The sequence below is a fragment of the Neomonachus schauinslandi genome, chromosome 8 (assembly GCF_002201575.2).
Source record: "Neomonachus schauinslandi chromosome 8, ASM220157v2, whole genome shotgun sequence".
NCBI lineage: Eukaryota > Metazoa > Chordata > Mammalia > Carnivora > Phocidae > Neomonachus > Neomonachus schauinslandi.
In genome coordinates, this window is record NC_058410.1 from 30816152 (window position 1) to 30829773 (window position 13622).

Here is a 13622-nt window from a genome sequence, read left to right on the forward strand (position 1 = left end):
TAGGAAAAGTAAAGTTTAATTTTAGTTACGTGAATTTAAATAAAAAGGCAGTTCTTTGGTACAGTAACATGCCAGAAAGACATCAAGTATCAGGTGATAGAAATTTATAAAACACATGAACAAAGAACCCATTCAACTATTGGCTTATTGAAAAGCAAATGAGAACACTGTGTAGGTTGCTAAGACAACAGAGATGTGATGATTAACTGTGAGATAATGAGCAGATCTTTGTGTCTTTATGAATCCAATTTTTGGAATCTAAGCCCTCCTCTGTGTATATATAGCTAAAATTTTAAGAGTATTACTTAAAAAAAAATGCCTTCAGGCTTTTGAGGTCTGTTCGCGAAGAAGCTTGCAGCCTTCTGCTCAGGACAGATCCCTTGTCGTGGAGGATGTGTGCGGTGGGGCAGAAAGAGGTGTTCCTGGCAGGAAATCAAGTCTGTCTCACAGCAGTGATGGATGGTCTGCCTCTCAGAGATTATTACCCATAGGTCACGAAAAAATTATTTGCAATGGATTTATCAAAACTGAAAATAAATATTTTCAAAATACAGTGAATAACAGAAATTGCAGCTTTTTCTAGAATGTTGCTACTTCGAATTTGACATCCTGGGCTCACTCCCTGTGAGCCACAAGGCCCTCCTCACTGGTGTTTCAGGCAGGCCAGTCTCCCACTGAAGGGCTGTTCAGTGGCTCATCCCCAAGGGAACGCACTCCCCGCAGCCCTACTCTTGCTGTACTACCAGCTCCTTCAAGTCTTGCTTAAATATCGCCCAATTTAAAACCAGAACCTACTCCTTCCCAATAGTCCACATACTCCGCTTTGTTCCCCAGCCTTTATCACCTTCTAGAATAAGCCATCATCATGCATGTTCCTGTTTCACTCACTGACGAATCTCAAGCACCCAGACCAGTGCCTGAAACATAGAGGATGCTCATAAATAGTCACTTTAAGGGCAAGAATCAGTGTTCCTCTAAGTGAACTACTGAGAAGAAAACTAAGATCCTGTTTCTTCCCACCTTCGATTGGCCCAACACGCAGAGGGCCCTCCAAAAGTTTCTATTTTCTACTCAGTTGAGTCTGGAACTTTGTGCTAAATATACCCCAAGTCCAGAATCATCATAAGGATTTATGTAGCTCAGTAACTCCTAAGCAGATCATCAGCCAACATGGTACACACTCAGAGACCCTCACTAATCCCACCCATAATAATTTGGATTATCAATCTGATGCAAAGTAGGATCTTGTCTTAGCTTCTCAGGTCCTCTGGATAAAAGTCACCAAACAAAGGCTACTTTATGGGATGTGTTACTCCGACCAAATTAATTCAAAGCAGCTAACAGTCTCCAGAAAGACTGTTTCATATTATTAAACATAAAGACTTCAGAGGAACTCAGTTTACTGTAAGAGAGGCTGAACCAGGACCACAGCTATTCTCTGGAACCCATCACTAATAACATGTGGAGAAATCAAGTGTTTTCTCATCGTTAGAGAATAATGCAAGCTGTCAGGAAGAAGCAGCCAGATCCCTCCCACTGCCACCATGCCTATTTCAAGCTGAATCTATTATTTCATGCTTTATAATATGTTTATTGGTTCTTAAGACAAATAAATAATACACGATGTAGAAAATTTGGAAAATGTATTTAAACCATGAAAAAGATAGCATCAGATGTCACCTCAAAATAACCCCAATTTGATCACTGTCTCCTTTTAAGTAAGTCTCAGATCTAGCTTCCCTGCCTCCAGGCACCTGGGCCGCAGCTGCTCTGTCATCACAAATACAATTTAATCATGCTATTACCTGATCAGCAATCCACCAGTAACTTCCCAATACCTGGAAAAATGCGTTGCCAAAATTTCAAATTTGGACTTCAGGTTATTGGTCACTGGTTGTATTTCTTTGAATGTGTTTGACGTTTTTTTTTTAAACATAAGTCCAAACCTATATACTCATTTTGGCAAGATTATCTTCAGAAAGATAAATAATTTAAACTGCTACATGAAGTGCATTCATCAGACAATCACGTAACAACTGGAAGAAGTGGAGAAAGTAATTTACATTTGCAATGGCATTTGAGAGCTGAAGAGAAGGACTGGGCCCACTGGTTAGCAACTGGTTAGCTTGGGGATGGGGACAGCAGGGGCAAACTTTGCAAGAAGGGTTTTCAGCAAGAGGTGAGTGGAGCGCCTCTTCCTTTGAAGTATGGCTGCCACTTGGCGTAAAGCTCTCTCATGCGATGTTTTCTTTGCTGACAGCAGCTTATAGATGTCGGACCTATGAAATCAAGCTCCAAGTCTCCATACGAGTGAAAGTGATAACCACTGAGTTGTATCTGATGAGGGAAGGCGAGAAAGCAATAGAAGCTGGATTATAGGAAATGAAGGATTTGGGGAGGGGGTGCTGGAGAAAACAGTCTTGGACAAAGGTAGGAAGTAGAGGGCACTTGTTGGGTTATCTGCTCAGCAGTCTTTTCCTGGAAGTTCTTCTCACCCCTGCTTCATAGGTTCCCAGAGGTGGCTCCTGAAAGCCAAGTTTCTGTTTTGGGAACCTGTCCCTCTGATGCCATTCCCTTCCCTGGAGATTTGGAGCTGAGATAAAGAAAAAGAGAGAGATTCTAGGCCAGAGATTTTACCTATAGAAGTATAAATTATAAAATCAGGAGCAGTGTCACGTGGGCATTTTCCTCCTACCGTGACACCTTGAGAGAGAATAAGACCAATCAGCCAATCCTCATCAAGAGGTGAAGACATGAAGTGGCTAAGCAGCCAGGACCTGCGTGAACAAGAAATGACCAGGAAGGTGGTCCCTGCTCACACATCTTACAAAATCCAGCAAACTCTCTCTTCTCAGGTTCCCTAAGATACCACATCCTTGTTTAATATTGAAACAACAAAGTGACAAGCAAATAAACAAGCAAAACTCCTCTTTTCTGCCTAAACTGCCTCACAGTGGTAGCTACAATCAATGAGTCCTAACAAAACCACTAGAAATCCAAGCCAGCAACACTCTGCATTAATTTACCCATTTTCCAATCTCATCGACAATTTTCCCACATGAATCAAGTGGGATGCCTCAGCATCTATAGAAAATCCCCATCAGCGGTGCCTGGGTGGCTCAGTCGGTTAAGTGTCTGCCTTCGGCTCAGGTCGTGATCCCAGGATCATGGGATCGAGCCCCTTGTCTGCCTGCTTCTCCCTCTCCCTCTGCCTATTGTTCCCTTGCTTATGCACACACTCTCTCTGTCAAATAAATAAATAAAATCTTTTTTTTTATTTTATTATGTTATGTTAATCACCATACATTACATCATTAGTTTTTGATGTAGTGTTCCATGATTCATTGTTTGCGTATAACACCCATAAAATCTTTTTTAAAAATCCCGATCAGTTTCAGTTTCTAGTCCTTTCTTGTACCTCACTGGAGTTCTCTTTTCCCCATTTCTTCAAATCTTATCTATTCTTTGACATTCAGCCATAGTCCTAAGTCTTCCTGGCAACTCTTCCCGAGCACTTCGGCCTCACGGTGCTCAGGGCTCAAGCTGCACTCTGGTGGTATTCTCCTCCACCCCTCTAGTGAAATGAGCTCATCTGTAGAACTACCAAGCAAGTACTGCCCTAAAATGGATGCTTTCAGGAAGCCAAACAGTACACAAATATCTTATTTGACTCTAAGGTCTATATAGGAAATGAGGGCAGGAGAAGGAAAAAATGAAAATCAAAGTACATATGTGACTGGTATATCTTTATCTTGAATGTACTTTCCAAGATCCATATAGAGTCATGTATTCTTATTTTGGTTTCCAACTAGAGGAAGAATACAAATTCGGACTAAATGAATATCTAACAGATCAGAATAAGGGCAACAGGGCAGTAAGATAACAAGTAGCCCAAATAGTCCCTGGCCTCTCCCAAACAGCAACTAGGTAAAAGCATGTGTGTCCTTATTTTTACCTCATGCACACAATTCTATTTTTAAGATTATTTATTCATGCTTCTGCATATACTCTAAATGTCCACTAAATACTTTTTCTGATCAATGAACAGGGCAACCCCATATGGAAAGTATCATTAAGAAAGGCTCATGTGACAGCCTGGCAGAAAAGAAAGGCAAGGTCTATACGGAGCCAAGAGAGCCACTTGGAAATTTGTTGTATTAATTCAGAGATAAGGTGAGGACAGCTTGAACTTTCACAGCGGCAGTGGGGAGGGCAGGATAAAGAGATTCCAAACATAGCCAAGAAAAATTAAATACAACTTGATGACCAACAGGACTTGGGAGAGGAAAGAGAGAAAGAGGTCAGAGATTACTCTAGAGTCCTGATGTAGGACACAACTGAGAGAATTACCACTGGAAAGAAAAAATCCTGGGGGAGGGAGTGTAAATATCATAATTTTTTACAAGAGGAGTTTGAGACAGCAGAGCAAAATCTCTAATAAAATTGTCTTAGGGATTTGTGGTTACAAGAGATGATCCAGGAGAGATTACAAGCTAGGTTCATGCATCTGGAAGTTACTATTCACTAAACAGGTATGTACTGAGGACCTGCTATATGCTAAGCACTATGCTATATACTCATGATACAACAGGGACCAGAAAAAGCAGATGTGACCCCTCACCTTGTGGAGCTTATAGTGTAGTGAATAAAGCAAATGTTAATCAAATGAGGTGCCTCTGAAGGAGAAGCACAGAGGGCCATGCAGCCAGAGGACAGCAGGTCTGGATCACTGTGCCCACCAGGGAAGAGCAGAGATCCTAGGAGTGATGAGTTGAAATGAGGTTGGTGATCAAAGCTGGGAGGGGGAGCACAGCACAAATGGGGAAGGAGCAGTCCAGCCTCTGCAGAAGGAGAATGGCATCTGTGAGTGCAGACCCTTTTGCAAGGGGAAGCTTGACTGAAATCAAAGCTAGAGGCATAGCAGTAGCCAGAGCATGCTAGGCATGGTGGGCCACGTCAAGACTGGTGAACAGAGGGGCACCTGAGTGGTTCTGTTGGTTGAGCATCCCACTTTTGATTTGGGCTCAGGTCATGATCTCAAGGTCCTGAGATCAAGCCCCACATTGGGCTTCCTGCTGAGCGGGGAGTCTGCTTGTCTCCTCTCCCTCCACCCCTCCCCCTGCAAGCATGCTCTCTAATACATAAATAAATAAATCTTAAAAAAAAAAAAAGAGTTGTGAACAGAAATTACATGTGAAAAACATGAAGTGGAAAGCAAGCAAAAAGATCGAGAACCAAACCTAGGGATCTGAAGACATAAACCAAAAGCTAAAAACACATGACTATGGGAATTAAGTACCAATGATGAGGCCCTTCTTCCCTTGAGCTACAGCTCATTCTTCTCCACTACTGGGTTTAAGATGTCTTGTTCAATTTTGAACACATAATAAGAAACTATTCTGTGAGTACCGGTGTGTAAGGACTTTTCACATGTATTATTTAACTCTCATTTACTCATTTATTCTTAGAAGACAATTAAATTTGGAGAGGAAATACTCCCCCAAAATTAACAAGTATAGAGATAACACTAAGCTGTGTTGCCAATAAAGATACATCACCAGGAGTCCCCAGTGAACTATAGGACAGGGCTGACCAGAAACCTGCATGACAAGACATTTAGAAAACAATAATCTAAGTTTTGAGACTGTTCTTTAAATCTTCAAGTTAATACTAATTGATATCAGGGTTTTAGCAGATACCTTAGACAATCATCTGAGGAAATCAGCTCAATATGCTACCAAGACCCAAAGGGTCAAGATATCCCAGATACTGAGGATAAAATTAATAGCAACACAGAACACATTCTTCATTCTTGTTCAGAATCCCAGCTGTTTCCACACCTGTAAATCTGTCAACATACATCAGAGAAGGCAAAGTGGATTCAGAAAACTTCAGCAAATGCTAGCCAAAATGATGAAGAGAATAGAGAGGTGTCCTCATGAGGCCAGGCTTTGAAATGAGATAGAATGCTTGCACAATTGGAAAGAAAAATATTAAGTAAGCTATGGTATGACTCAGGTTAAGTAACCATTTTATGATATAGATTTAAGTTCCCAGATTGAGTTCTTTCTTTTCAAATCCCCAAATATGAGAATTAAATCACACTCTTAGAATATTTATCCATCATCTATCATTTTCAGGGCAAGTTGAAAGAGGCAGTTTTAAACAACTAGAAGGAGTTAATAATTACTTTGTATTGTGATTAGTAATTTTCTGGGTTCTACAGTCTAAAATACTATAGTCTATAGTATTTGATAAAATGTGGCTAAGTCTAAGAATTGGCTACATAAACATGGACTGGACAGCTAGACTGTGTTCCTGACAGAACCTGTTTATTGGTACTACATTCTGAAATTTGCAAGTTTGAGAACATGCAATCTGGCAGTAATGAGTTTTGATGCTTTTAGAGACAGAATATTAAGCCAGGTGGGCCTCTGATTTGACACAGTGAAATACAAATGTGTGTTTTCACAAAGGGACCCTCACTTTTCACTGCTATGAAAAAATACAGCATTTACGTTTTTGACAGGAAATTCTATACCAACAAACATTTCAGACTTCTGGAAGCATTACAATAATTATTTTACTAGCAAATAAATATGTACAGCTTAATGCCTTAAATATAACATTGTTAAATGTTTACATAATATGAATTAGTTGCATTTTCAAAGATTTTATACGTAGACACTGAATACATCAAATTCCTGAGGCTCACTGAAATATTAGATATTACACTGAGATTCATTCCGGTGCTTCTTTAAAAGCTGGAGAGTCATCTTGCCTTTCTCTTGATAACTGTAAAGTCAATATAGACTAGGGCAAGTCACAGCACACAACCAAGCCTTTGCTGATTTCAAGAAACCCCATTTCTCAGCAAACCAAATTTCTCAACCTAGGAAGCGGGAAAGAGTACACCCTCACCATTACCCACTGAATCATTCTGTTTTACCTTCACATGGAAAAACGATCACCTTAGCTCATAGGTACCATGAGTCCTTCCCATATTTGAATACTCCTCCTTAGATTCCCCTACTCTAATCTGCTGGTGGTTGGTATGTGGGCAGGCTGAGAGAAAAGGAACAGATATATTTCCTAGAAGTCACTTCACACAGTCAGTTTCACCAAAACGTTTATTTCCAGCCACTCCTTAATTCACTGCTTAATTTACTTAATTCCTTAATTCACTGAAGTAGGAAACAAAATTGCCAGATTTGTGTTTTATTTCCTTTCTGTGTTCTTGATCTCTTCTTGGTGAAAATGCTGTACAAGTTAGTGACCCAAATAGGAAAAAAGTGAAGGGAAACCAAATTCCACCAAAGGAAAATCACCAAAGAAGTCATTCAGGTCATCATGAGGACTATTTTAACATACAGCCATATTTGCATATAGGATATTTGCTAAGAATGTAATTACAGAATGAAATAAATTATTTCCTCACCTCTTACCAGAAAGAACTGAAAGTAGAAAAGTTAAAAATATGTGAGACTTAAAGAAATTTCTATTAGCTTCACTTGTCCAGAATCTATTCATTATAGTATAGTTAGACAAGATCCATGTATTTTCAGTGAAGACTCAAAGGAGGCACAAATCTATACAAATAAATTCACCACCAGTTCAGGGGAAAAAATCAATATAAAAATGGTATTTCCATTCATGTTTTAGGATAGCCTATCCAGTAACAGACAATTTTAGGGTATGATAAAGTATGTCAAAAATACAGATTTTAGTTTTCTCTCGTACCCATTTTATGGTTAACATTAATTTTAGGAACAAAGGCCAACAATACTATTACATGATTAGCAACATAGAGGAAAGCAAAAAAAAAACAAGGTCAATTTTTCCATGAAGTACATTATATCTCTTCCCATATGACATCAAGTTCAATACAATGAGCCTGAGAAAATGTAGTTCCTAATATCTGACTTTTAGCGTATACATATAATGTTATTTCTAAGAAGACATTTTTACCTTTCTTACATATATCTGTAAAGTCTATTTTTCTCAATCTACCAGTCACATCTGCAGCCCAAACATTTCTTTCCAAAAGAGGAAAAAAGCCAAGCAAGACAAAGAATTTGCTGATACACATATGTCACCCTAAGAATTTTCCTTACAAAGTCTCCACACCCAATTTAATTACTTCCCTACTGTAAAAACACTTTCCATCTACATTTATTCTAATCTTTTCAAATCCAAAACCAACACACTATAAAGCTAGCTAAATAAATGAATTATATTAGCTTTAGGTTCCAAGTGAGGCAGCACTTTATAAGGCAGTGGGTCTCCAGCTTGCATGCATTTTATGCTGATGCAGTATTTCATTTGGAGCTCAATTCTTTACTTTAGATTTGTTCAGAATAGAATTATCTAGCCCCGGGCTTTAAATCTCAATCTGAATCAATCAATCTCTCTCCTTCTTTCTCTATTCTTGTGCTCTTTCTCTGTCTCTCTCTTACACACAACACAGGAGAAGGGAGGGAGGGAAGGAAGGAGAGGGAGAGAGAAAAAGAGAATACAGGAAGGTCTGTGGTTCCTAATGAGCACAAAAGAATGTAGCCATATACATATATTGCTAAAGCAATGTTGCACTGTGTGTGTGTGTGTGTGTGTGTTTAACAGGTGATAAAAACTGAACCTCAGTACATGGATACAATGAATACTATTTTTGGCATTCTTGGATTCGTTGACTATTCAGTAAGTTATTGTATCATTTTTGTGCAGAATGATATTTTGCATATTTTTATTCTCTTGGCATTCCGTCATTGCACTAACCAAATGCCAGTTTTAGCACTCTACTACCTAATACCTATGAGTAAACAGAGAATAGCCATGCCTTTATGTTACTGACACTTTTAGGGTGTGGAGATTATCCCTTGCACCAGAAGGTAGGAGAGGAGTCCAGCCAAGATCAAAATGTGTAGGCTATCTTGAACCAATAAATGATTATTGGTCATGTTGAAGGTCTTTCCATATTGTATTTTAGTAAGTAAGGACTCTTTGTTTTTGATATTACAAAGCTTTAGAGTCATTAGAAATAGATTTGCCTATTTTGACCTATTTATATTGCAAATTAGAAAACTTCTAGAAGCAGTTCATCTGTGGCAACCACCTCTTGGTTTCCAGGAAGTAAAGATATTTTTTCAATTAATATATATTACACAGATTTGCCTATTTTGACCTATTTATATTGCAAATTAGAAAACTTCTAGAAGCAGTTCATCTGTGGCAACCACCTCTTGGTTTCCAGGAAGTAAAGATATTTTTTCAATTAATATATATTACACATTACATATTAATGTAATAATACATTCTATGTTATAAAATAAAATATATTTTAAATAGTCTTTTTAAAATAACCACAATTTACCTTAGAAACAAAATTGCACTTTTAAAGGCCATTTAAGCTGGGATTTGTTAGATAAAAGAAAATGATCTAATTCTGGTTCAAATACACTGAGTTCAAAATTCCCTGCTTTTCATCTAAGTTATTTATATCAATTGTGAACGCAGTTTGGTGGCTTTCTGCTTTTTTAAAATTTATTTAAGCATAACACCATGTCCAAAAATCCTGAGTGGATTTAAGGGAAAAAAAATTGATATGAAATGTCAATAAGGATGATGATATTGCTCTGTTTTTTTGTTTTTGTTTTTGTTTTTTAACTAATCCTCAAGATCAGCTTTGCAAAAATTATTTAATTACTTAAATAACAAGTCATAGGTAGGTCACTCAGAAAGGTCAGCAAAATGATTAGGAAGGAAATACCCACAGGATTAGAGCTTAGACCTTTCTTTTTCTCCATGCATCCTGGAATTACTCTGCTTTGTAGGGAAACCTTTAATGGTTCATCCATTTCCTAATGCTCCGATAAGCTACCTGTTTATATTTTGATATCTAATTATAAAGGATAAAGATCAAAATGTCAAAGAACAAATGTCAAAACTTCTATATCATATTTGTATACTCTTGATGGTCCAAAGGAAAAGACCATTTACAATCATTTTAATATAAGATGTATCAGAATTAACTACAGGAATATCATACTGTATAAAATGAAGGAAGAGTTATTCAAACTGTCAATGTATGCCACATAATATATACCTGTTCTCCAAAAAAAAAATATGGTGGCCATAAACATTTTCGCTAGATGTGTGTTGCTGTATTATACCAAGAAAATCACTATTTATATCATACACTGGAGCAAGGAGGACAATTAAGACCCATCTCACCATTAAATTTAATTTCTTAATGTAATAAGCTAAGTTACATCATTAACATCATACTCAGGTTATGCTTATTACTGTAATGGTATTTATAATACTTTTTAAAATTCAAGCCTGGATTTTGAAATGAAAATGTGTAGGCCTGAAAATATTGGGCATCTGGTCTAAGCACAAACAATAAAATGGTGCTAAGTTCCTGTATGTAGTGGTCTGACCACTTTATTGCATCATTTCTACAGGCTCCAAATAACCAAAAAGAGAAGTCCAGGTCAATTTTGATTTTTCCAATTTGACAGAATTCTCAAACTCTAGCAATGTTTTATCAAAAGAAAAAAAAAAAAGAAAGAAAAAGAAATACTATAGTTTTATTGGTAAACACAGATTTGAAAGTTGAATTATTCCGTTTCTGGAAAAATTTCAGATGTGAATACATTGTAAGAAAAGATTAGAAAGAAAAATGTAGCTGAACTCACATAGTGAATGGAAAGGGAAGAGGTTTTCAACTATTTCTAGAGGATGTTTCTACTATCATTCTTTAAAGCTGACTTCAATCAGAAGAATGGTACCCAATCCTTTGGATTGGATTCTGGTTAACGGTACCCTAGCCAATACAAAATGTTTTCATAAAGAAAAGTTCTTAAAGAATCTCGACGTTTCAAATCACAGTTGTATCTGGAGTATGACATCTTACTAGTTAGTTCTCCAAAATTGCCATTTTCCTTAGTGGAGTCCCGGCCTCTATTTTACAGTACCTGGAATTCTGAGCTTCTGAAACGTCGGATTCTGTGCACGTTTTCTTTACCTGTAAGAAAAGAGGACTAGTTATTCTCATATGAACATACAGCTTTCTCACACAGGTTCACACACTTGGTAAAGTGGATACAGCTCTGCTCACCGAGATTTCTATAAAATAATCCCCGCATTTTCCGGGGGTAGCATGCGGTGCTAAACAGCGTATTTCATTATTATCCCATATCAGCTGCCAAAGGCGCTTCCCTAGACTCCATCAGTATGTAAAATGTTCAGCTGAAATGGCTTGGGACTAGCCTAACTAGGAACAAAGCAACCAAAGAACCAGGTTTCCCACTTAGGAACAAGAAAGCCATACTGTTCTCAATTCACTAAGAAGTGTTTTTCCAATTGATACCGCTTCTGTCCCCTACCACAGTGCACAATAATAAACACCAGGTTCTGGGGGCAAAGCATCATGTTAGTTAAAACATTCACATATTAATTTTCATTTTCTCAATCCAGTGGCTGTATGTTTTATATATTTCTCAGCATATCAATTAAGTTTCAGCAGGGCTCACAGACTTCTCACATATATTTGCAGTATATTTTGCAGACTGTATTTCCACTTTGTGGTTTTTAGCCCATAAAAGGTAAAGAATGAAAATAACTTTTGCTTCTAGGACTTGCTAACCATTTCTGGACAACAGTGTGCGATACATTCTCTGAAAGAAGGTAAAGCACAAATCCATTGTCTTTCACAATTTAACTTCAAGCACAGATACTTTATCTGATTACCATGGACTTAATGGTATATCATATGCAAAGGAGACTCAATTTAAAAAATTCCTTAGTTAATATGGAGCATGAACAATATACATTTACAAGTCTACTGTTAGACACTCTGGGTATTAATACTGTGAGGGTCCATCTATGCAACCTACAGAATCCAAGGCATTTTAAATTCTAATATGAAACCTGGAAGTGAAAAATAAGTCTACTAGATATACACCCTGGGCACACACCATGGGTGTTAACTGTGATACAAATGGCATCATTTAAGAATAAATTTTGAGGGCGCCTGGGTGGCTCAGTTGGCTAAGCGACTGCCTTCGGCTCAGGTCATGATCCTGGAGTCCTGGGATCGAGTCCCACATCAGGCTCCCTGCTCAGCGGGGGGGTCTGCTTCTCTCTCTGACCCTCCTCCCTCTCATGCTCTCTGTCTCTCATTCTCTCTCTCGCAAATAAATAAAATCTTAAAAAAAAAAAAAAGAATAAATTTTGAGGGGCGCCTGGGTGGCTCAATCGGTTCAGTGTCTGACTTTGGCTCAGGTCATGATCTCGGGGTCCTAGGATCGAGCCCTGCATCGATGCAAGGCTCCCAGCTCAGTGGAGACTCTGCTTCTCCCTCTCTCTCTGCCCCTCCCCGCACATGCTCTCTTTCTCTAAGAAATAAAATCTCTTAAAAAAAGAGTAAGTTTTGAATTTTAAAGATGCAGCATTGTCCTTCAAGCTCATACATTCTTTCGTCCTCTGACTCAGAAGAATACTTAAAAAACAAACACAAAAATCTCCTATGCTTTCAAATATCTATGTCTTCTGCTTTCATTTCTAAGCCTAGACATTTTCATCATCTGGGAAATCAATTATGTTGCTTGATTAACCACACTCTCTTTTGCATCCTGTGTATACATTTATACAGTATGAAAACAAAACTGATGAACAAAGAGATTATTATCCCTGTCTAATCATGTAACAGCTTCTATGCTCTTAACATGGAACTCAGCACCATGAGATGGAAGGGTGAAGAATATTTGCAAGAGCAATTAGTTAAAAAGAAAAAAAAAGTTAAAAAAAGGAATACTTTTCTTAAGATATAAACAAAATTTACTACAAAACCCACAAAAGTCTTACATCCACTAAAAATTGTCCAAAAAGAAAAAAAAGTACTACAAGGGAAGGATACCAGAACAAAATCCTTATTTCCCACTTGTTCCTTCCTATGATTCTTCACCAGAAACTATATGAACTGTTCAATGAATATGCAGAATCACCTCAAAGTGAATGTTACTTTCCTCAAGGCTATGATGACTAGACTTTGGGACTGGCTGTAGAAGCTGCAGACCACACTAGCAAATTAGACATATACTCCCAAAGCAAGAGTCAGAACCAGACAAGCTTCCTATGACTTACAAAACAAGGAATTTTTTTAATACTCATAGCTTTTATAAAGCATCACTCTCCAAATAATTAACCAGAAAGTTCTGATTATTTTAATTTATCTTCAAAGTAGTAATTACAATGGCAGAGAACACATCTACTGATTATTCACTCTCTAGTACCCACTGAGTCTCAGATTCATAGCTAATGCTAAATAAGTATATGGTGAAAGACTGAAGTAGATACAGATATTCTTTATCTATACATATTGCTAAAGCTATAAATTCTACAAAGTGATTCTTTTTAGGAGTTTCATCCATTTGTTCATGGTCCAATGAGGGAAGAATAATATTTAGAATACCATGACTGCTATATGAAAGGTCTCTGCAGTGTTATGGATGCTCAGAGAACAATCTACCCCAGCCAAAGGAAGATGGGGATAGCAACAAAGGAAGTGACTTCTCAACCGAGTCTTAAAAGACAAAGTCTTCAAAGACTAAATCTGGAGAAAG

The 13622-nt window shown here is 37.7% G+C and overlaps 1 protein-coding gene across 1 annotated transcript in view; it reads right to left on the reverse strand.

Moving 5' to 3' along the window:
* Window positions 1–13622, reverse strand: part of EYA4 (EYA transcriptional coactivator and phosphatase 4) — a 235112-nt gene that overhangs the window by 115877 nt on the left and 105613 nt on the right. The window contains exon 2 of the mRNA XM_021693330.1: window positions 10974–11023. Coding sequence (XP_021549005.1) covers window positions 10974–11023 — 50 coding nt within the window. The remainder of the gene's footprint in view (window positions 1–10973; window positions 11024–13622) is intronic.